At 35.5% G+C, this 21512-nt stretch overlaps 1 protein-coding gene across 1 annotated transcript in view; it reads right to left on the bottom strand.

Moving 5' to 3' along the window:
- Positions 1-7482: 7482 nt before the first annotated feature.
- Positions 7483-21512, bottom strand: part of LOC118738184 — a 25568-nt gene continuing 11538 nt past the window's right edge. The window contains exons 8-16 of the mRNA XM_036469108.1: positions 18366-19301; positions 16196-16298; positions 15934-16115; positions 15755-15856; positions 15367-15534; positions 14332-14468; positions 8784-8857; positions 8360-8691; positions 7483-8288 (exon numbers count right to left, since the gene is read on the bottom strand). Coding sequence (XP_036325001.1) covers positions 7576-8288; positions 8360-8691; positions 8784-8857; positions 14332-14468; positions 15367-15534; positions 15755-15856; positions 15934-16115; positions 16196-16298; positions 18366-19301 — 2747 coding nt within the window. The 3' untranslated portion in view covers positions 7483-7575. The remainder of the gene's footprint in view (positions 8289-8359; positions 8692-8783; positions 8858-14331; positions 14469-15366; positions 15535-15754; positions 15857-15933; positions 16116-16195; positions 16299-18365; positions 19302-21512) is intronic.

Below are 21512 nucleotides of genomic sequence, written 5' to 3'. Positions count from 1 at the left end.
TCGTTTTTCAGAAAATTACCGTTATATGGGAGGTAGGCGTGGTTATTATCCGATTTCGCCCATTTTCAATACCATCCGTCCTACGCCCGAAAGAAGTGCACGTACCAAGTTTCGTTAAGATATCTCAATTTTTACTCGAGTTATCGTGTGCACAGACGGACGGACGGACGGACAGACAGTCACCGCTTAATCGATTTATCTTTTCATTCTGATCATTTATGTATACATTTATCTATATCTATCTCGATTCGTTTTGCCTGTTACAAACAACCGTTATGTGAACAAAGTTATAATACCCTTGTGCACAAGTGCGCTCGGGTATAAAAATAAAATATATGGTCCTTATTATAGAGAAAGAAATGCAGCAGCAATACTCTTTCAGAAAACCAGTTAATATTTCAGTAAAATCTGTTTATTTATTTTTATCAAAATGTTGTAACAAAAAAGGGTTTCTTATGGTTTTAATTACCACACAAGGTCCAGCCGCAATCGATTATAAACGTGTAAATAGCAATGACATAACTTAAGTCCAAGGCAGCTGTTTGAATTCAATTCAGGTACAAAAACCCCCCTACAAAATTTTGATAGGTGCGCGCCTGGTAGATACAATCGTATTCAATAGAGCAACGAACCTTAAGTGAATGATGCTGCTGCAGTTTTATTTTTTGATCGATCAAGGTAAGAGTTTAGAGTGTTCAACATAAATAATTTGTTTTAAGACGCTACTTATGTAGATGCATTACTTATTTCTATGTTACATACAATGTTATATTAATGCAGAGCTGGAGTATATGATCCTGCCCTGGGGCATCGCAATGTTACACATTTTTTATATGTATTGCTGTTAATTTTGGAGTACTCCTTGACCATTATGGAGTACTCTTTACATGCGTGCATGGAGCAGTCGCGATTTTTGCAGGGCAAAATCGGACTATTACAATCTATAGCTCCCATATAACAGATTATTCAGATATGAGCTTTTGAGTTATAATCCCCTCCCTTATGCAGCTAGGAACATGAAATTTCGCGCTATTTTCAAATATTATCAAAACTGAAAATTACAAAGATCCAGTCACTATAACTTATCGTTCCCATACAACTGATAGTTCAGGTATGAAGTTTTACTTTTAAATTTCCTCATTTAGACATCTAAAACCGAGAAATTTAATTAGATATTTACTAATTTATCATACAAGGTCAATTGTCAAGATCGGTGTTTTAGAAGATATATATGCCATGCAACTAATTGTTCAGATATAGCTTTTTGCGATATAACTGCTACATCCAAATTTGTCCTTGTCATAAAGAAAAAATTCACAGTGGCCGGTGTGGTGTAGTGGTTAGCAGTGTGCGCTACCATTTCGAAGGACCTGGGTACACACACCCCTTGTTCAAGCCAACATCAAAAAAGTTTTTTTCTAATAGCGGTCGCCCCTCGGCAGACATTGGCAAACCTTCGGGTGTATTTTTTAATTTTAAAGTAAATATGCTTGAAACATTTTGTAACAATCTCCCGTGGCAACGCAATTAAGTATCTATAGGTATTCTGTTTTCTTTTCGGAAGTCGTGGATTTAATCGGGAGTGTCGGCAAAGAATTTTCGTCCCGTCACGCCCAGTAATTTTTTTAAAACCTTCCCGATACCACCCATCGCGACCATTTTGAAATTAGATCCCGATATCACGCGCCCATCTCTAACGCGTATTCATGAAAGGTATAGCCGGAGACGGCACAGGTTTTTTTTTGTTTTAAAATAATAAATGTCTTTTTATGAACCGATTTATTTGATACATGAATCGGTTAATTAGCAAAAGGAATAAGTCAGAATTTTTTCGATATGACAATTTTGATACAGTTCGGTTCGTTTAGAGGAGCTCTGTTGAACTGCATCAAGTTTCTCATATCAGAAAAATGCTGAAATTTTGCCATTAAACCGATCACATACTTATTACACCTTAATAAATTGTGTAAAGTAAGCTATGTATGTGAATGTATGCAACCATTAAGAATGTTAACAAATTGGCAAATTATTTTGCGTACTGGTTTGGCATGTGGATATGTGCCTACTACGTACATATGTAAAAGCCGACATACTGGTAAGGTACGTAAATTACTTACGTGCTGATAAACCGCACAGAAAAGCACCAATGTAGAAGACGCTAATTAACACCGGTTTTATCATATTGAACTGAAGCTGCTTACTGTTAACACGAAGCCAGCCTTTGTCGTTGTTGTTGTTGTTGTTGTTGTGTATTGTGAGGTTCTTGTTGCTATTTTAAGGGTATTGTTCATAAACTGTTTTTGTATTTTTTATTTTCTTTGATACTAGTTTTCCGTTCGCTGCTCACTGTTTTTTGTTATATTTTTTACACATTTACTTTAAGAGAAATTTATTCAAATTTTACACCGAAAAAGTATCATATGTACATACAAACAAACATATTTTGTAAATGCAGTTTTTATTGTTATTGTTGTTTTTTTTTTTAATTTTGTTTCAATAGTAATTTCACTGTAGTCAAATTTCGCAAATTCACTTCCAACGAATCAGTACAATTACCTCAGCGGCTGATGATCGGAACACGTTTAGCATTTGCATTAATTAATAATTTATTTATTTAATTTTTTTTATTTTTTTTTAACAACGCAATCCGTATTGATGACAGAGATATGTATGTATGTATTTACGAGTATTTTTCGTTTTTGATTGTGATTTGTGTTTTTTTTCTTTTTTTTTGACGACTAACTGCGAAATAACAGCGAGCTAGCAGCAAATTCAACTTTCCGCTGTCTTATTATAACTTAGACTTACGACAAGTATCGTTTCACGTCGCAAAGGCAACTGAGAGCTGGAGAAGATGCTGCTTCTTCATATGTCTACGCAAAAATCTTTTGAGTCACGCTTTGAAATTTCCCTCTCCGAACACAGTTTGCGTAATATTTCTTTGCTTAAGCTTGGTTTTAGTGAAATTCTCAAAATAATTAGTATTTGCTGTTATTTACTTGGCACATCAATTAACTATGTTTTAAGAGAAGGCGCTCAGCTTGTTTCTCTTTCAGATGTAATGCGGAGATTTAAGTAAATATTGGTAGAGTAGATTGCTCTTATCACGAGTCAAAAAAAAAAAAAAAAAAAACACGAGGACGCTACACAATTGTGAGCTGATAAATGTGCGTTTAAGGCATCGAAGTTCATTTTTCTCAAGGCTTCCCTATCAATTACTGCCCGACGCTGCTTTTTTAAACACTCATCTTTATCTTTATTATACCGGTCAACGAATATACATACATACATATTTCGTTAATTTGCCTCCTTGCAAACTTTACCGATTTTACAATTTTTCCAATTCTGTGCCCAAAACGTAAAAGAGGAAGCCATTACAACTTATGCCGTAAAACAATATTTCGACCAACAACAACTAGTACGCATGCCGTACTAAAGTTGTCAAAGAGGACAGGATAATACTCGAAACGAATGTGTCAAAGTACGTAGTATCATTACTGCACCTAAAACTGAGTTATAGATGAGGATAGGCTGGCTTGTCTGAACAGTGATCTCATATAGACCATTAATTGGCCCCTGGTGTTAACAAGAAAGTGGATGCCTAGGCTTAAATCTTCGCTATTACGAATTTTTGAGCAAGTTTTGAGAATTCGCTATTGCTTTAGGCTGCTATTTCCTTCGTTTATTAAACGAAAGCAGAGCGACAGCAACTGAGACACGATCTTCCAAAATCTGGATAGTTACACAGACAGTAATTTTGGAGTTACTATCATCACATGCCATGAATTCTTTACTCTGTGGCAGACCTAACTTAAATGCACGAGATGGTGTGAGACAGTGTCCCGTAAGTACGTATCCCAACTAGTATCTTGCAATTTACTCTGGGAAGTGCTAGAAACGCAAGAACGAAGCATTATCTTGACTGTCCTGCAAGTTGGATTTCGTGTTCAATGCCACTGTATTGTCTAATTCTACCCTTAAGTAGTTGAAGGAGGGTTATACGGCCGGCATAGTTCCTGGCATAGAATTCATATATCCTATTCATGAATTGTCTGATACAAAGCGAGTTTGTAATTATAGCCTCCTTTACTGCCTTGCACGTGATTTATATTGCCCGACTCAACTGCCTTAGTTGCAGCATAGATCTCGGTTTAGAAAATGCTGTAGTAGTATCCAGGAGCATATGTGGTTGTTCAAACATCTGCAACGCACAAAATACAGCACTTTCCGCACCTTGTCTCATCTTGGACCCGTATTTAAGGGAATGGTAGGTGTTGTGATTGGATCTCTTCTTAAAATTTATTTACAGATAGGAAGGAGACAAATTTTATCACATTTCTACTCTCTTTTAAGACCAAGGGAAACGGAGTAACACTCGTGAGAGGAACCAGCCCAGGCGAATTCTCGGCAAAAGAACATATGACACCAGTCCCAAAAGTTGTGTCAAAAATTTGCGCTGAAATGCATATCTAAGGTAACTCTGGATTGCTGGAATTCAACATTTTGCTTGTTTAAAGCAAAGCAAAACTCCATACGAATAAGAAGCAATAGATTTTTATTAAAAGATGTCGTATTATTTTGGTTTTGTCGGATTTTCGGTGCCTCTTTTGGACTTAGCAAATTTGCCTAACATTGAATATAAACGAGAAAAAAGTGAAACAAGTACCCTAATCATTTTCGAAAAGATTAATTTTTAGTATCTCTTGCTTCCTATATCCAAAAATGATTTTTCAATAAAAAGTGTACTTCGCAACTTTTCACTTTAAGCTAGCAATATGATTAATTCAAAAAGTTATTTGGGTAGCAAATAAAATGGATAATTTTTGTTATGTAAGAGCAAATAGGTAATAGGAAAATGTCCTTTTAAAATTTTTTCCTTGAATATCCTACTAAATTTGCAACACTTACTTAAGTACTAATATCCACATGACCACATCCTAGTATTTCATCCTTCTAACTTTATTTTCTCATAAAACTGTACATAATTAAAGAGACGTTTTCCAATACCTATTCGCCTTGTGAACCAAAAAGCCATTTTTTTTTTGTTCTACAGAATTTTCTCTTTCATTTGGTGCATATGTTAACGGCAAACCCGATCTTAGGACAAACTAGTTTTGCCTAGGCTAAACTAGATCAGGGGCCACAGTATTTTTGCGCAGAACACCTTTCCGCGTAGACGGCCTTCGGCCGCACTTCCGGAAAAATAACCCTCATCAGTCCAACTCCAGGTACGCAGTCCACAATATTGTCGCGTCCAACTTGGATCCAGGTAGAACTAAAAACTAGTTTGTCCTAAGATCGGGTTTGGCCGGTAACACATATGTTGTCATTCTACATTGCACTAAATTTTTAAAATATTTTTTAAATTAATCTTATCTTTGAAATTTCAAAGTGCTTTTAAAAAAAATCGTGACATCAGAGAGAAGCCAAAACGCAGCTTTACTTTATTTTGCTCATATCTTCGTGAATACATTGGCTGTTACGTGCCTTTTGAAATTTTTAGGTTTTTGTCGCACGGTGTAGTAAGCACCTCTAACCACTCGATTAAGATAGCCAAAAGTACTTACACATTTTTCTTCTAATCAGCTACTATAATATTATGCTTGCTAGTTATCATAGCAACCGTTTGCATTTTATTGTTGTGAATTTGAAAATGCATCGAAATATACAAAACCATATACACCGAATTGTGATTACCCTTAATACTTTTTGAAGGTAAATGATGCAATTTTTAACATTTAAATTTACAGCTAGGGAATTCACAAGATGTAAGCGGCGTAGTGCTTAAAAGTGGAATTTTTTATAAGAAATAGCGGCTGAAATGCTTTTACTGGATTAACTGGTGTAATTGGAGTTAATTATTGTTTCTTTTTATCAGCTTAAACAGATTTTTGCGTAGTTAAAAATCGACTAAAAATCAAATTTACGACTTTAAGATATTACGACGCTTGCCACATCTTGTGAATCCCCTAAATATCTAAGTGAATGACACAACTATGCTGGAAAGAGGAAAACCTGTCCCCCAATTACATTGTATAAATATGTGTATGCATGTATATACATTAGGATGCCTCCAATAAAAGTTGCGGTTTTTCCACTGGACTTATAAAACTTATTATATTTTAAGACTTTCGTCAAAATTTTCCGAAAAATATTAAATGTTCACGAAAGCTTAAACCAAATTAAAAATACCTCAAAAACTATATTGATTTCGTTGATAAATTTTTGTTAACATTTTTATGCAGACTTTTTAAGCGTAAACTCTTACATCATTTGAGGTGATTTTTTTGGAAAAATAAAAATACCTGAAAAAATCTAATTATTTTTAAGTCGTTGATAAAATAATTCAAACATTTTTAAGCAGACTTTTTAAGCCTCAACTCTTTCACCATTTGAGGTAATTTTATTTGGAAAAAATATTTTTAAAAACTAATGTTATTTTTTAAAGAACTTAATTTTTTAGTTGTGTTCAAACACGTCCATCTTAATAATTTTTCGAAATATTTTGGCCCAAGTCTTAAATACAATAAATGAATTTTATAATTTCGACGTCCGCTGTGGTGTAGTGGTAAGCAGCGCGCGCTTCCACCCCGCAGGGCCTGGGTTCAATCCCTGTTCAAAGCAACATCGCAAAAAATATAGAAAAAAGGGTTTTTCTTAACAGCGGTCGCCCCTCGGCAGGCAATGGCAAACCTCCGAGATTATTTCTGCGATGAAAAACAGCTTCTCATAAAAATACAATCACCGTTCGGAGTCGGCGAAAAATTGTAGGTCCCTCCCATTTGTGTGATGACTTCAAGGCGCACGCTACAAATCGGAGGAGAAGCTCGGCCAAACACTAAGATATGTGTAAGCGCCAATCTATTATTATAATTATTTTGTAAAACAGTACCGATTTTTTTATATGGATAACGATGCACCCTAATGTACATATATACGTACATAATTTCTGCAGCAATTAATTAAAACTATAAAAACAAAGTCAAAACGCTAGAAATATCGAAAGGTACAGGGTATTAAATGAACAAAATAATGAATGCCTTAGTTTACAGCTGTCTTTGAGTTAATAACTCTGCGACGCTCTAAGCGTTTGGTCGGTTATTAAATATAATAGGATGGAAGATTCCAAAAAAAAAAACACGGGATGAGAACAAACTTAATGTATGTATGCATCCGAAGACAGATGGATTTTTTAGTACATCGGTAAGTAAGGAATCTCTTTAGAAGACACGACTATTATTTTTCTTTTGGACATATCTAAGATTGTGCTGCGATTATATGTAGGTTCAAAACCATTTCTTATATACGAATAAACAATAAAATGAAGACTTTTAATCTAGTTGCTCATATCTATTGAACCCAAATTATTTTTTCATGGACGTACATAGATTCTACTCACCGTCCAAAGTCAAAGATTATTTGTATGACCTAATTATGTTTCAAAATGGAATAAACACTTTTTAATTATCCCTTGAAAGTTTTTTTTTTTAATATTTTGGAAAACTCTTACATACATTTGCATAGCTTTGGGTAACAACTTTATTTCAAAATATGTACTTAGATACTCGCGTATCTCTATGCGTGCATTGTTCTTTCAATCCAGTCTACAAAAGCGCCAACTCTAGTGTATATCGCTGGCCAACCACTTAAACCGCACGGTGTTGGACCATACGATACAACACCAATTAGATAGTAAGCCGCTTTACCATTTACATCGTCCTGAAACATCAGAGGGCCACCCGAATCACCACGGCATGTATCGATTCCCGACTCACCACCCGCACACAACTGCGTCGGATCCAATCGTATGCCATTCAATTGCGCATACTTCTGACGACATACATCTAAATCCTTAACCTTTAATGTGGCCTTCAACTTAACGGGACTACTTTGACTCTTTTCCGTTGAACCCCAACCGGCTACATCCATTGCAGTATTGACAAAAGTGTCCATGCGTAAATTTTGGGTGATGGGTAAGCAAATTGGTTTAACAAAATCTGTGAATCGTACGGACTCGTTAAGACGTAATAATGCAATGTCATTGGGATCATTGTGATTCGCATAATCCGGATGTGGCATACTCTGTGCAATGGTAATATCTTTATGAGTTGGCGCGCAACCCTCTTTGTTGCAATCGGGATCAGTGCGAGTGTCCCATTCGCCCAAACGAACGCCAGTCAAGGACCAACTAGCAGGGAGATCACTAGGTTTAACACAATGAGCCGCTGTTACCACATAGCGGTCACTAATCAAAGCGCCACCGCAATAGTGCCCCTTTACACCGTCAGCTGTTGGTAAAAGCAAGAAAAATAAGAAATTTATGTTGGCAAATGTAACTGCATATTTAGCATTCACTTACGTTTCGTGTACTCAATCAAGGCGGTCCAAGGAAATTCATCAATCGCTGTCTCGGTGCCACCATAAATACGGTTGTCAAGCACATTGCCACATTGAGGAAATTGAGGTAGCGAAGAAGCAATGCTGCTGCCGCCACTGACGATGCCACTGCTTAGGCTATTCGCTGGGCGTCTTGCTGGTGCTGCACCGCTAGATTGCGGAAACAGCACGGCAGCTGGCGATGCGTGGACTGGGACAGGTGCACGTGCGGGTGCGGGTGCGGGAGTGACTGGCGGCAAGGGCGGCGCAGGCGTAGTGGCACTTTGTGTGAGATATTGAGGGGGGGCAGCATATCTGCATAGATTAGTATAGATTTACTTACTTGGTAATGAGGATGTACGAGTATTAAAGTTGTATTAGCGATTAGCGGCATAACTTACCAATACTTTACGATTACGATATCCGCATTGACTGCTACGCAAGTATGCGCGATCGTTTTGTGAAAGATTGGGATCTTGTACTAATTCGAAAAGAAAGCGACAATCTTCTAAGTTAATACAATTAGCTTCCACGCGGTTGGGAGTAAAGCAGGAACCATAGCTTGTTACTAAAACCAAAATAGATTAAATTTAAATATGTTGTACATATGCACATAGATATGTATACTATACATTTGTAATAGAAAAAATACACATCTGGCGTATGGATATACATACATACAAATGCATGTATTTATGTACATTAGGGCGCATCACTAAGCATACAAAAAAAAAATCGGTACTGTTTCTTTATCGGAATTATAAAATTATTATGGCTGCGTTTCTTTATACATTCCGGATAATCACATTTCACAGCCGGAATAAACAGAATGCGTTTGGAATATACGTTAACATATCATCAGGAACGTTCTAAAGAATAAGTAAACAAAAAAGTTTATTCCAAACGTTCAGAATAAATAAAGAAATGCAGCCTATATTCTAATGGCCTTATTCATAAAAAAATAAAGTAGCTTTAAAAAACGTTTATAAACTGAAAAATGTATGAAAACGTCACTTTATAAAGCTCTTTAAACCTACTTTATTTTTTATGAATAAGGCCATAAGACTTCCGTCAAAATATTTCAGAAAGTTATTAAGATTTACGTCAGCTGAACGTATTAGAAACTCTTCAAAAATCGAGTTTTTTATAATTTAAATTAGTTTTTTCAAATATATATTTTTCCGTTTTGTTTGGTGTTTATGGCTTTTTAAAAATATTCATATTTTTTCTAGAAATTCACCTCAGATGATAGAGAGTTTATGCTTAAAAGTTCTGGTTAAAAATGTTTAAAAATTTTATCTATGGAATCCAAATAATGAGATTTTTGAAGAGCTTCACAAAGTGATATTTTCTTGCAAATTTTCGATGTACATATAAAGCAGGAATTCATATAAGGCCCGTTTACATAGAACTTTGGCGTTGCGTTGGCGTTGGCGTCGCTTCAACAGCTGACTATGAATACATGAATTCAAATGCAGCCGTCCACATAGCCAAAATTCGACAACGCTCACGCCAACACAAAGCAAAAAGATGGCCAACTCTCAACTTTTCGCGTGCGTCGCTCGTCAGCTGTTGCGAATAAATAAAATTATGTGAAATATTTTTCCTTTTTAATCAAGTGCGGGCAAGAAATATCGTTTTTAATGCAATTATTGATATGAAATATTAATTTATCTGTCGTTAATATGTTAATTTAGTGGCCCAAGGATTCGCCGCCAAGCGTTCATTGTAGCAAGCATACTTTTAACGTGCGTTCTGTCAAACCAACGCCAACGCCAACGCAACGCCAAAGTTGTATGTAAACGGGCCTATAAGGTGGTCGCGGTAGTACAATAACAAAAGCTTAAATGTATTTTGTTTTTGCTTTCGGCACACAAATGTCACATTTCTGCTATTCTTTGCTCAAAGAAGAAGAGGAAGAAAAATTTCAACATCTCCCTTTCTCACTCACTCTTAACAAATTTTGACATATGTGTACCGAGGCCTTTTGAATCAGCTATTCTAACAACACCACCTTACATAAATTCGTCTTGAAAGCAGTTCTTTATTATTTATGATTATGATTTTGTTATTTATGATTTTGGGTTTTAAAATGTAATTAATTTTATAATTCCGGTGGAACAACCGCGATTTTTTTGGTGATGCGCCCTATTATATATACATAAATTTGTAAATATATACATACATATAAGATTAAAGGCATGCTTTAGATTAATATTGAGAATTTGAGAATTATTGCCTCACACTGTTACAAGTTAGCAAATACTGAATTTATTGCACAATATTAAAGTGTGTTTGTAACAAATATTTTTATAATTGTGTTTTTAGAAAAAATTGACATATGTACATACATACATACATCAAAAAAAAAATTAGGCAACAATGCGTTATAATCGAAAAGAACATGATTTTGATATGGAATACGTATGTATGTACATACGTTAACATAAAATTTTCGTATAAACTAAAGCCGGGATAAGATTTTTCCGAATAAACATATATACTTAAGTTTCATTTAAATAAATAATAAGCTAATTTTTACTCACCAGCCACAAGAAATTGTGGTATAACCGTTGTCGCAATCGCCAAAAATACGTAAATATACAACCGGATCGTCATAATTCTCTATTAAAGTCAAGTTCACAAAATTATAACAAGGACTGAGTCTTCATACAACTACGTATTTATTATAATAGTAGGATTATAAGTATCCGAAATGTGTATGAAATATTTATTTGTTATTATTTTTATATATATACATATGTATATACTTATATATATATATATATATTTTTTTTTAACTTTTGTCAGAAGCCTGCTGGTGTTAGACTGGCGCTTTGGCTGAGACCTGCTAATTATTGATGCGCGCACACAGTAATCAGCAGCATCTCATCTCAACTTAACTAAATATACTACGTAGAACAAAGCGCGATTTCAGTTCTCCTCGACATGCGATACTCAAATGTTCGCACACACAATTCGGTTAGCCGCTGTTGGTTGGTCTTCGTTACCCATTTACAATATTAAACAAATTATTCCTCTTTGCTATCGGCACCGGTTATTCCATGAGAGTTTTCGAGTTTAGTAATGTATGTACGTATGTATGTATGTACATTCGTACATATCAGGGATGTTGCGAATATTTGCATTCGCATTCGTTATGCGAAAGATTCGCATCATTTTACACATTCGCATCAAAAGATCTTTTGCGAATGCGAATGTGTACATGGGCAGAGAGTCCACTCTAATATTGTTGAAATGACGATAAAGAATAAGATAAGAATAAATCTGTCTAGCCAGGGTGCGGACAATAACCGGCTTTTAGCTTCAGGCGCTAAAAGCCTTAAGAGCACCCTAAAAATAATTTTATATTCACTCAATGAAATCGAAGGCTCGGATGTAGAATCTGGAGACATTCAAAATGTGAAATTAAAGAAAAGTGAGCTCATCTCGGTGAAAATCCTCTCGATTGGTGGAAAATTAAACTAAACTACGACAAATTGACAGATCTGGCCATGGGCGTAGCCAGGTAGGGGCGAGGGGGTGCTTGAGCCCCCCCCCTAACTTTCAAATTTTTCTTATATATATATAAAATAGTACCCCGAAATGCCAGCTTAATAGGGTCGAGCAATTATTCAGTGCAGCCGGCCTTATAGTAAATTTTTAGAGGAAAATTTAAACAAAAATGACAATTTAAGGACGAAATTCGCGACAGTAATAAAATCAGCGGCTCTACTGCTGCTACCTATTCAATGTGCTTTGCTCCACACAGAATATTCAACGTTAAATGCGTTGAAAAAACCTTTGAAAATCTAAATATTAGTAAATTTTCTTTAAGAAATTTGAACTACAGTCATTAACGTCCAGTTTTTCTACGCAAAATTATAACTTCAGAAACCATCTACATATGTGCTCCGCGATTCGAATCACAAACGTCCAGATTTAAAAATAAAAACTGAATCATAGGAATGCCATTTTTATGAGTTGTTAAGACACCAAAGTACCCAATACGGGACAAATAAGGGACATTAAAAGAAATACAGAACAGTTGCCGTCTCGTATAAAATAAATATATAACCAGGACAACTGGCGAAAAAGAGGACTGTCTCGTATAATACAGGACGGATGGTCACCGTATGTATGAGTTAAGCACTCCTTCAGTGTTCTAATAATTTACAAAATGTTCAAGTAATAAAAAAGATGACTTAAGTGATTATAGCTTTTTTTAATGTTATTCCAAAAATTCGCATTCGCATTCGCGAAATGTGAAAAATATGACATTCGTAACATCCCTAGTACATATGCATTATATGGTCGTATTTAAGTATGTATGGGTGTCTCTATATTCGGTTCTTCCCAGCTGTTTGCTGCAACTTTCAAGATAACAGCTACAGAGCGGCAATTCGTTAAACAAAATCAAATTAATGCCGTCAAAATCTTGAATAATTACTTTAAGATCCAAAGAGAGCCACGAAAGAGTAGACATGTTGTCATAGTAAGAAATATAAAGGAACGGAAATACCATGCACGATGCCAGTTGCAAATGCATGCATATGTTAGTGTAAATTTCTATGAGTAATCAATGCATGACACAGATGTGAACTTTTTATGTAATTTTTTCTTAAACTAATCTAAACTATGTTAAAAATGACAAAGATCGTAAATTTTCGTACGGATTCACTTCAGTTCGCTTCACCGCTGAATCGTACATGAAATCACTTATGCATCGTAAAGTACTTACCTTGCGCCTTACTTTTTTAATGAATTTAACACACACAAGTCCTAGGTGTTCAGTCCTGACGGTTGGCATTACCAATCAGCTATGAATTCACATATGATTTGAAGCACTGAAATTGCAACCGATGTTCATGGCTTTTTATTGTGAAAAATTTATGATATTTTTTGTTTACATATACACATTTTATTTTTAATAACATTTGCAAATTGTGATAAAACTTGTATTACTTATATTGTAACGACTACTTACATATGTATTATGCTGGTCCGTTCTATGGACATAGAGAAGAGGAACGCAGCCGCCTCTATTCGTAGATGGATCGGAACAACGCAACGAACCAGACTTGCACAGACGGCAGTAAAAAAAAACAAAAACAACAGAAGACCCTGGCTAAACAACCATCATCCATTTTACTAGGAGAAGAAATTTCTTCAGCTTCAGCGGTAGGTGTGCACCTGCATAACGGCAGCTATGCGCACTTGCCCCGCCGCTGCCCACATATTCGTAGACTGCTAAGCAATCCCTACTCAACCTTATGAGAGAGGGCAAGGTTAAGGTGATTCCGAACAGACTGGGATAGGAATCAAAATCAATGTTCCTATCTCCCAGGAACGATGTGGTTAAGAAAAACTGACTTCCTGGAGGAGCACAACACATCACAACTGTTGTAGATCCCGGGCCACAAAGGCGTAGAGGGCAACGAAGAGGTCAACTGACTAGCAAGGGAAGCAGCAGCTACCCAACCATAATCCTATCTCGCAGTCGGTCCTCCTACCATCATGGCCTGGGCTAAGACAGGCGAAAGAACTTTTGGAAAGTTCCAACTACAAAAGATCTATGGAACTGGTTACCCTCCAGAAGACAGCTTCAGATTTACAACTGGTCTACTATGTACTCTAATTGGCTACGGCCTTGCAACAGCAATGTAGGAAACGAATAATATGATTTTTTTTTTTTTTAATAATAATATCCCAACGGTTTTTACCCTCCATTCCCGCCCATCCGCACGAGGGGCGACAACAAATAATCATTTAACAAAAAAAAAAAAATATGCTAATTCTAAAATAAATATCTAATTAGTTCTTAACATTGAATGTTAATTCTTAAGAGTAAAAATATTGTACAAGTACATACATATATGATATTTGGGGCTTATATTTAAATTAACGCTAACTTAAGCTGATACTTTCTATAATCCATCCCAAATAGGAACTGACGCGCGTGTAAACTCCAGGTATATTAGACATTCCACATTTAGTTGGTCCAAAAGCTACAATACCCAATAAAGAGTGACGCCCACTTGAATTTATTAGACCGGAAGAGCCCTCGTCCATAAACGGGCCACCACTGTCACCTGTGTTAAAACAAACACAGATAAATCGTTTTTTCGTTTTTTAGAATAACAAAACTTGAATTTTACTTTAAATTTTTTACAACTAAGAAGGAAAGAATCTATTCAATTTTTCCTATGAAATAAATCCTTTTATTATTATAAACAAATTCTTTTATTCGTATTAAAAAAAAAAAAACAAGTTTTTTTCTAAACAAATTCTTTTTGTCGAAGAAAGCAAAAAAAAAAACAAAATTTGTTTATGGCTAAGTTTTTGCATTTAAATAAAAAATTCAGTTGACTTCAAAACCAATTATATTATTTTCCATGATGAAATCAAAAGAAAAATTTTGTGTATTTATTTGTTTATATGTAGCAATATAAGCAAGTGTTTTGAAGTTAGTTTTAAGGATATTCAAAGAAACCCTACTTTTTTATTTCAGACCACAGTGCATCACCATGTTTGGTATTTTTTTTCATCTGATGCTGAAGATGCTAGTAACATAAGAATAGGAAGGACTCCTCTACAATCGAGAGACCAAGTGGAGGAGGACTTGGCTTTAATTGGCGTCAATTGGCACCGAAAAAACGGCAATCCAGAAGAAGAAGAAAACTTTGGGAGCCGTACATACATAAATTTTCACTGAAATTGAGAATAGGCCTCGAGCTGCGCGATTTGGAATTCGTGAAAATACGCTAATGGACAATGATTAGGGACAAGAATCACTTTACACTAGTACCAGTTTTTATTTGATTAATTTTGAATTGTGTCGTTATTGCACAGGACCATAGATATGTATATTGCCTTCACCTTGGCAAATCAGTATGCAAGTTTCGCTTTTATTTACTCTTGAAATATTTTAGTAATGCCCATCTTTTAAAATTTAATTTAGGTAATTTAATAATTCTCCATTTTACTCACCTCGGCAGACATCATTCATTGGCCCACCCTGCGCACATAACTGTGATGGTGTAATCACTATAGGATCATTGAAGTTCTCACTGAATGTCGCATAGGTGATAGCGCACTCAGTTGTATTCACTATTGGTAAGCTGAGGTAACGTACTCTTGGGCTACTTGTATCATTGCCTGAAATGTTCCTTAGATATTTATATTCAACAAAATCGATGTTTTTTACGTCAAAAAAAAAGAAAAGAAAAAGAAAATTAATTATACAAATTAAAGTTAAATTAAACCCGATATCTATGCCTATTAATGACAATCAAGGCAACTTGACGTTCTCGCTCTAAACATATCCTAAAATAAGTGCACAAAAAAGAGAGTAAACCAAAGCAAAAGAAAAGCACACCTTCAATATCCGCTGTCCAACCGAGTGCAATTCCCGGGCTGCCTATAAGCTGATCTCGTACAGAAGCAGACAGATTTGGAGGTAAGCAGATTGGTGTGTAGTCTATGCTCATAAAAGATATTAAAACCGTTATAAAATGTGAAGAGAACCGAAACTGTTCAACATAGCAGCATACATACCATTCGCTTCGCCGACGATTTTTACCAATGCAATATCATTGGCGTACTTAGGTTGATCATAGCTGGGATGCACGCGCACTTCGGCGATTTGAAAGGTGCGTGAAGCGATGAAGCAGTTGCTAAAATAAGTGCTGGCCGTGCAATTAGTGGAAAGTGCCACACCACCGATGCGCACGTGAGAGCTGTTAAGGAAATATTTCAATTAGAATGAAGCTACATAAATTTCTCATTCAACTATATATGGAGTGATACGTATACTCACAGTCGCAGATCGTTCACTAGGTTAACGACGCAGTGTGCAGCTGTCAGGATGTGCGATTGACTTACAACGGAACCAGAACAACGATAGCTAATAAAATTATTTGCTGAAAAGAATATAAGCTGTTAACTTGTACAGTTTAACTTCTCTATTCTAAAAGCCTGATTATGGCAACTTAAGTTAACTTAACTTAACGGAACGCAGAACTTAGAGAATCAAAATGAAACAGATTTCGGCGTGGCATTAAGTTACGTTAAGTTTCGGCTGTTCAATTATAACTACGGTGACCATCCGTTCTGTTTTTTGCAGGACCGTACTGTTTTTCAAAGGTCGGTCCTGCGTAGTTTTTCAAACCTGAAAAACCTGAAAATTTACTGATTTTTTCCAGGTGTCCTGTATTTGTCCCGCATTTTAATCGTTATTTTAAAATTATCGGACAATGGATGGATTTTTTCAAAAAAGAGTTTTTTGGTACTTTTCGTAGCTTTTCTTCAATATCTCATGAAAAAATCTCCCAACCAACGTAAGCGACATACAGCTCTTACCAAAATATATAACTTGTGGCGACTTCAATGAAAATTATTAGTGCTACAGGCGACCATTTGCATTTTGTCGTCAAAGTCGAAAAAAGTTAGATTTTCAATCAAATACGCAGTTTTATTCGATAATTTTTTTCATTAGTTTAAAAATTCAATAAAGAAGTAAATTTTGAGCCAAAGATTATAAAAATCGGATTAGAAATGTAGATGCTATGCAGCGCAATCTGTACAAATTATATATTTTTGTAAAGGGCACATAAATACCTTTGTAACTCGTCGTTTACGTCTATTCATGACGTCGATTTGGATAAATAACTGCGAAAAGTACCAAAAAACAAAAAAAGGGTATTGTTTTCGTTTTGAACGACTCAAAATTTGCCTATAAAATAATATTTTAAAGATTTTCACTTCTCGTGTAAGCTTCTGTTATTATAAGATTTTTTACTATACTTTTATAAATATTCATGTAAAAAAAGATTAATATCGATGAAGAGAACGTGATTCATTTTTAAAGCTTAAAATGTATTAAGAATTTTGAATCATACATACTCTTTTGATATTTTTATACTACGTAAATATATGTAGGCATATTCTTTTGAAAAATTGTCCTTCACTTTGAATCCAATCCATATTTATGGTCACCGTAATTATAACACCCATTTAACAGAATTTTTAAGAGAGAGCCGTAAGTTACGTTAAGTTGCCATAATTAGACCATAACAGATTCTCAAAACTTAGCTCATCAGTGTTGTGATTTCTAGTGCACCGCAAAATGTGCCAAAAAAGTTCGATTTCAAGTGGTAGAAAAATACACAAAAACTTAAAAATGTTTGTTGTAGTGGCATATTTGTTGCGGCGGCAAACTTTGAGGCTCAGTAGAAATCACAGCATCGATCACAGCTCATGTTGGAATACAGCTGTAAATGTAATCTCGAGCAATTTTTTTCTTTAATTTGGTATTCACTTCACCTCACACAGTTTCAAAACAGTCGCATCCCTCTAGGAAAGGAAACATTACGATGTCATTAGTGGAAATCGTTTTCTCCTCACTGTCCATGGAATGTATGGGGAGGAAACTTTTTTCCAAAAAGTTCTCCAGTTAGCTTTACTTAAGAATTGTGAAAACATTGTTTCCATATAAGAAGCGATAAGGAAGCGATTCAAAACTGGTGCTTTGTTTCCATAAGCAAAGAAGAGGAATGTTTCTACATTAAATTGAAAGTTTACGTATTCTTCTTGAGGACTTTGACGCACCAACCGACTATCTACAAACATCCATACATACGTATACTTTTATATTTCTTATGGAAAATTTATTATTTCTTTCTTCTGCAGGAATACTGAAATCCCAGAGAGGTAATACCATGGATGAGAATGAACCCCCAATGGGTGCTGAAGGCGAAAAAGAAACCTTTATCTCGAAAATAACAAATTCCATTTCCTCTTTAACGGATAGAGATGGTCGATTTCAATTGAGCGAAAGCAAGTGGTCACTCTTCAAATGCACGCTCGTCTTCCTCTTTGGCGTAGTCTTGACCAAGAAGATGCAAAAGGTGGTCAATGAAATTATGTGAAGTTACCATGTATGCAAGCACTGAATTAAAATAAATTGCGTAAATAAAATATCCGCTCACTTTTGTTAATATAAGCTATTCGTGATATCCATGGATATACGCGTTCACCACTTGCAGCGTCGACTGCCGGTATGCCACAACGCGCTGTGTTGACTTTGGGCTGTTCCGTTGGTTTGATGGACGGCTTCTTTGTTGTTGAGGTCGTTGTTGTTGTAGTAGGTGTCGTGCTTGTGGTCGTTGTCGTTGTCGACGTCGGTCGCTGCATCGGAAACTTTAGTGGGCGATTTAAACGTCTATCGTCTGGATATACAATAGCGCCATCATTTAAAGGTCTAAAAATTATGCGAGGATATTCATCTTCATCAAAATGGTCATAATCGTGTATGCTAACATGTCCGTGTCCTTGATCGCGCTGGTGATGCGAAAAAGATTTATGCCCGTCAATGGGATGCCATTGCACATCCGTTATAGGCTTGAACTGTTTTTGCCTATCCTTACCACAACCGCGCTGTCCATTATCTTCATCATTTTTATGGAATTCAACAAATTCTTCATTGAAAGAATGTGGAAAATTTCGTTGCGTCTTTGGATCCTTAAAATCAAATATATCCGTTTCTTCGTAAAAAATGTTTGATCTGCCTTTGGTTGATCTGCTATCCATTGAGCTGGCTGTCATCAACTTTTCTGTGAATGTATCAAAGCGTGTGGGCAATTGGGCACTATCCCACACCCATTCGTCGGGATCTGTTCTACCGAATGTATCGATTTCTGTTGCATGCACGCGCGTCGTTGCTTTGTGGTTAGCATAAGTGGTGGGGCAGCAGACAAGCGGCTCAAGACCGGCATAACCACAACCGGCACTCTGCACAATTTTGTATATTATGTCTGCTTCCTGCGGCCTGTGATTCAAGAGCAAGTATGCGATTGGTTCGCACTCTTTCACGGGTATACAATTACATTTGGGCAAGTCAACGGGTAGGGCAATGGCATTGCTAACTGAAAGTGGTAAAACAAAAATAGAATATGAAAAGCTGTAAAACTTGATTAAATAAGTATTACTAGGTATATGCGTTTGTCATTTCACGAAATCATTTCATGAAACGTAGCTAAAAATGCCTGCATAATCACAATTTCATGCATTTGGTTCATGTATTTAGAATACTTTATTTGGGAAATTTATCAGACTCATTATCAGGGAGCGGATTTTATGAAACTATTTTTTTTTTTTTGCTAAAGGGATAGAGTACATTTAATTAAGGATGTCCACGAATTAGCTTTCCCTGATTCCATATATGTATACACATTTCATTTTGCTTTTTTTTAAGATATTTGCCTTTTTTCCTTTAAAAAAGTGATTGTAGCTAGGAAAAAGCCCTTATTCTTGATAATATAAACACTTCAAACGTTCCATATTTAAAACAGGCGCCTCATGTACATAGCAACTCACGTTAAGCGCACGTTTAGTAAATTCAAAGCTTTGTTGAAGCCTGTTTTGTTACAAAAAATAAATAAAAAATAAAGTTGATAATGAAGAAAATCGATGGATAAATAAAGAAGTAATAAGTGGTCATATGAAAATGCGCAAATATTTATGTAGCAGAAAAAAATGTTACTCGTACGCCATTACACCTGAAATTATCTCGATAACTTATCCATAGAATAAAAAATTAACTCGATTTTTGGAATCAGCGAACTATTCTATATAGGAATTGGATATGTAGTGTCGTCCGTTGAAATTTTTTTCTTGCAAACCAGTGTAATTTTTCATTTTTTGTCTTTTTTTAGTGCGTTATTTTGCCTTTTTAACCGACTTCCAAAAAAGGAGGAGGTTATCAGTTCGTCGGAGTATTTTTTTATTTTTTTTATGTATGCCTTTCCCTGCCTATTTAGCCAATCTATTTTGCCTTTTTTATAGGTTTTTAGGCCCTAAAAGTTCGTTTCCTGCTCATTACATAAGCCATAAATGACACGACAACACGGCTTTGACTTCTGTCGTGCTGAAATAAGTAGACGACGAAAATCAGCGAAAACTATCCAGTGCTGCCAAGTGGCGTCAAAACTTTAGGCCATTCCAAGCAATTTCCGATACGACTCGACTCTCGAAAAACGACTTACACTCGACACGACATTCGCTATGAGGCTTTATAATAAACTAGCACACCCGACAGACGTTGTCCTGCCTAAAATTACATACTGGACCATACAACGAAAAAATATGGTTGGGCTAAACAACTAAAGTTGTAATAGGGGGCACAATAAATAGACAGCCCAATTCTGAATACACCCGGGGAGTTTGTTCTCCGGGAATTTGTTTCTCCCGAGAAATAAATCCTCCAATAATTAGCTCCCAGGGAGTACATTTTCCCCGAAAATTTGGGAGAAGGAAATTCGAACTTCGAAAGAGCTGTTTGACACTTATTTGACACCTCAACTTCGCCATGTAAAATAAAAAGCCCTCAGGGAATTTTTGTTCATAATAGAAGGAAAAGGAATATATATATATGTATGCATAAGATAATAATAGATTGGATGTTAATGTTGGGCCGAGCTTCTCCTCCGTTTTGTGGTATGCGCCTTGATGTTGTCACACAAAGAGGAAGGACCTACCGTTTTACGCCGACGCTGAACGGCGATTGTATTTTTATGAGAAGCTTGACCGAAAAAAAGTTTTGGTAAGAATAATTTACAAAAATAAATCCTTATGAGTTATTAAATAATAATTTAAAACTTTCTTATTTTAAATTACAGGATTTGACCAGCGTGAAGCAAAATTAGCAGGCCCAGCTTGGAAGTAAGGCAGGAACATTTTCATGTAAGTATTATATATTTTTGACAACGTATTTATATACCAAATGACTTGTTGTGATTTAATAAAGACAAATTTGAATATCATATTTTTAAAATGATGAAAAACCATTTTAGGATTTAATTTCAACATGCGCATATTCAATTAACAAACGATCATTTTTAAAAATGATCTGAAAATGTGCGTATCAAAAACTAAAGCATGGATTTTAGAAATTTAATTGAAAATTTTCGTTCTCAAAATTTAAATAAATATTGTAGGTGCAAAACCTGGGCCAAAACGTTTTTAAAAGTAAAACGTTCCATACAAATTTGAAAACGAAAATTTCTCAGTGTAGTTTGAATAAATTCTTTCTATGTAGAATTAGTGCGTGCGTAGCTGCTTCCTGTTCAAAAAAAAAA

This window comes from Rhagoletis pomonella, unplaced genomic scaffold (assembly GCF_013731165.1).
Source record: "Rhagoletis pomonella isolate Grant_MI unplaced genomic scaffold, Rhpom_1.0 Rhpom_scaffold_00004, whole genome shotgun sequence".
Lineage (NCBI taxonomy): Eukaryota > Metazoa > Arthropoda > Insecta > Diptera > Tephritidae > Rhagoletis > Rhagoletis pomonella.
The sequence above is the reverse complement of the archived record's forward strand: the minus strand, read 5'-3'. Positions and strand labels throughout refer to the sequence as shown.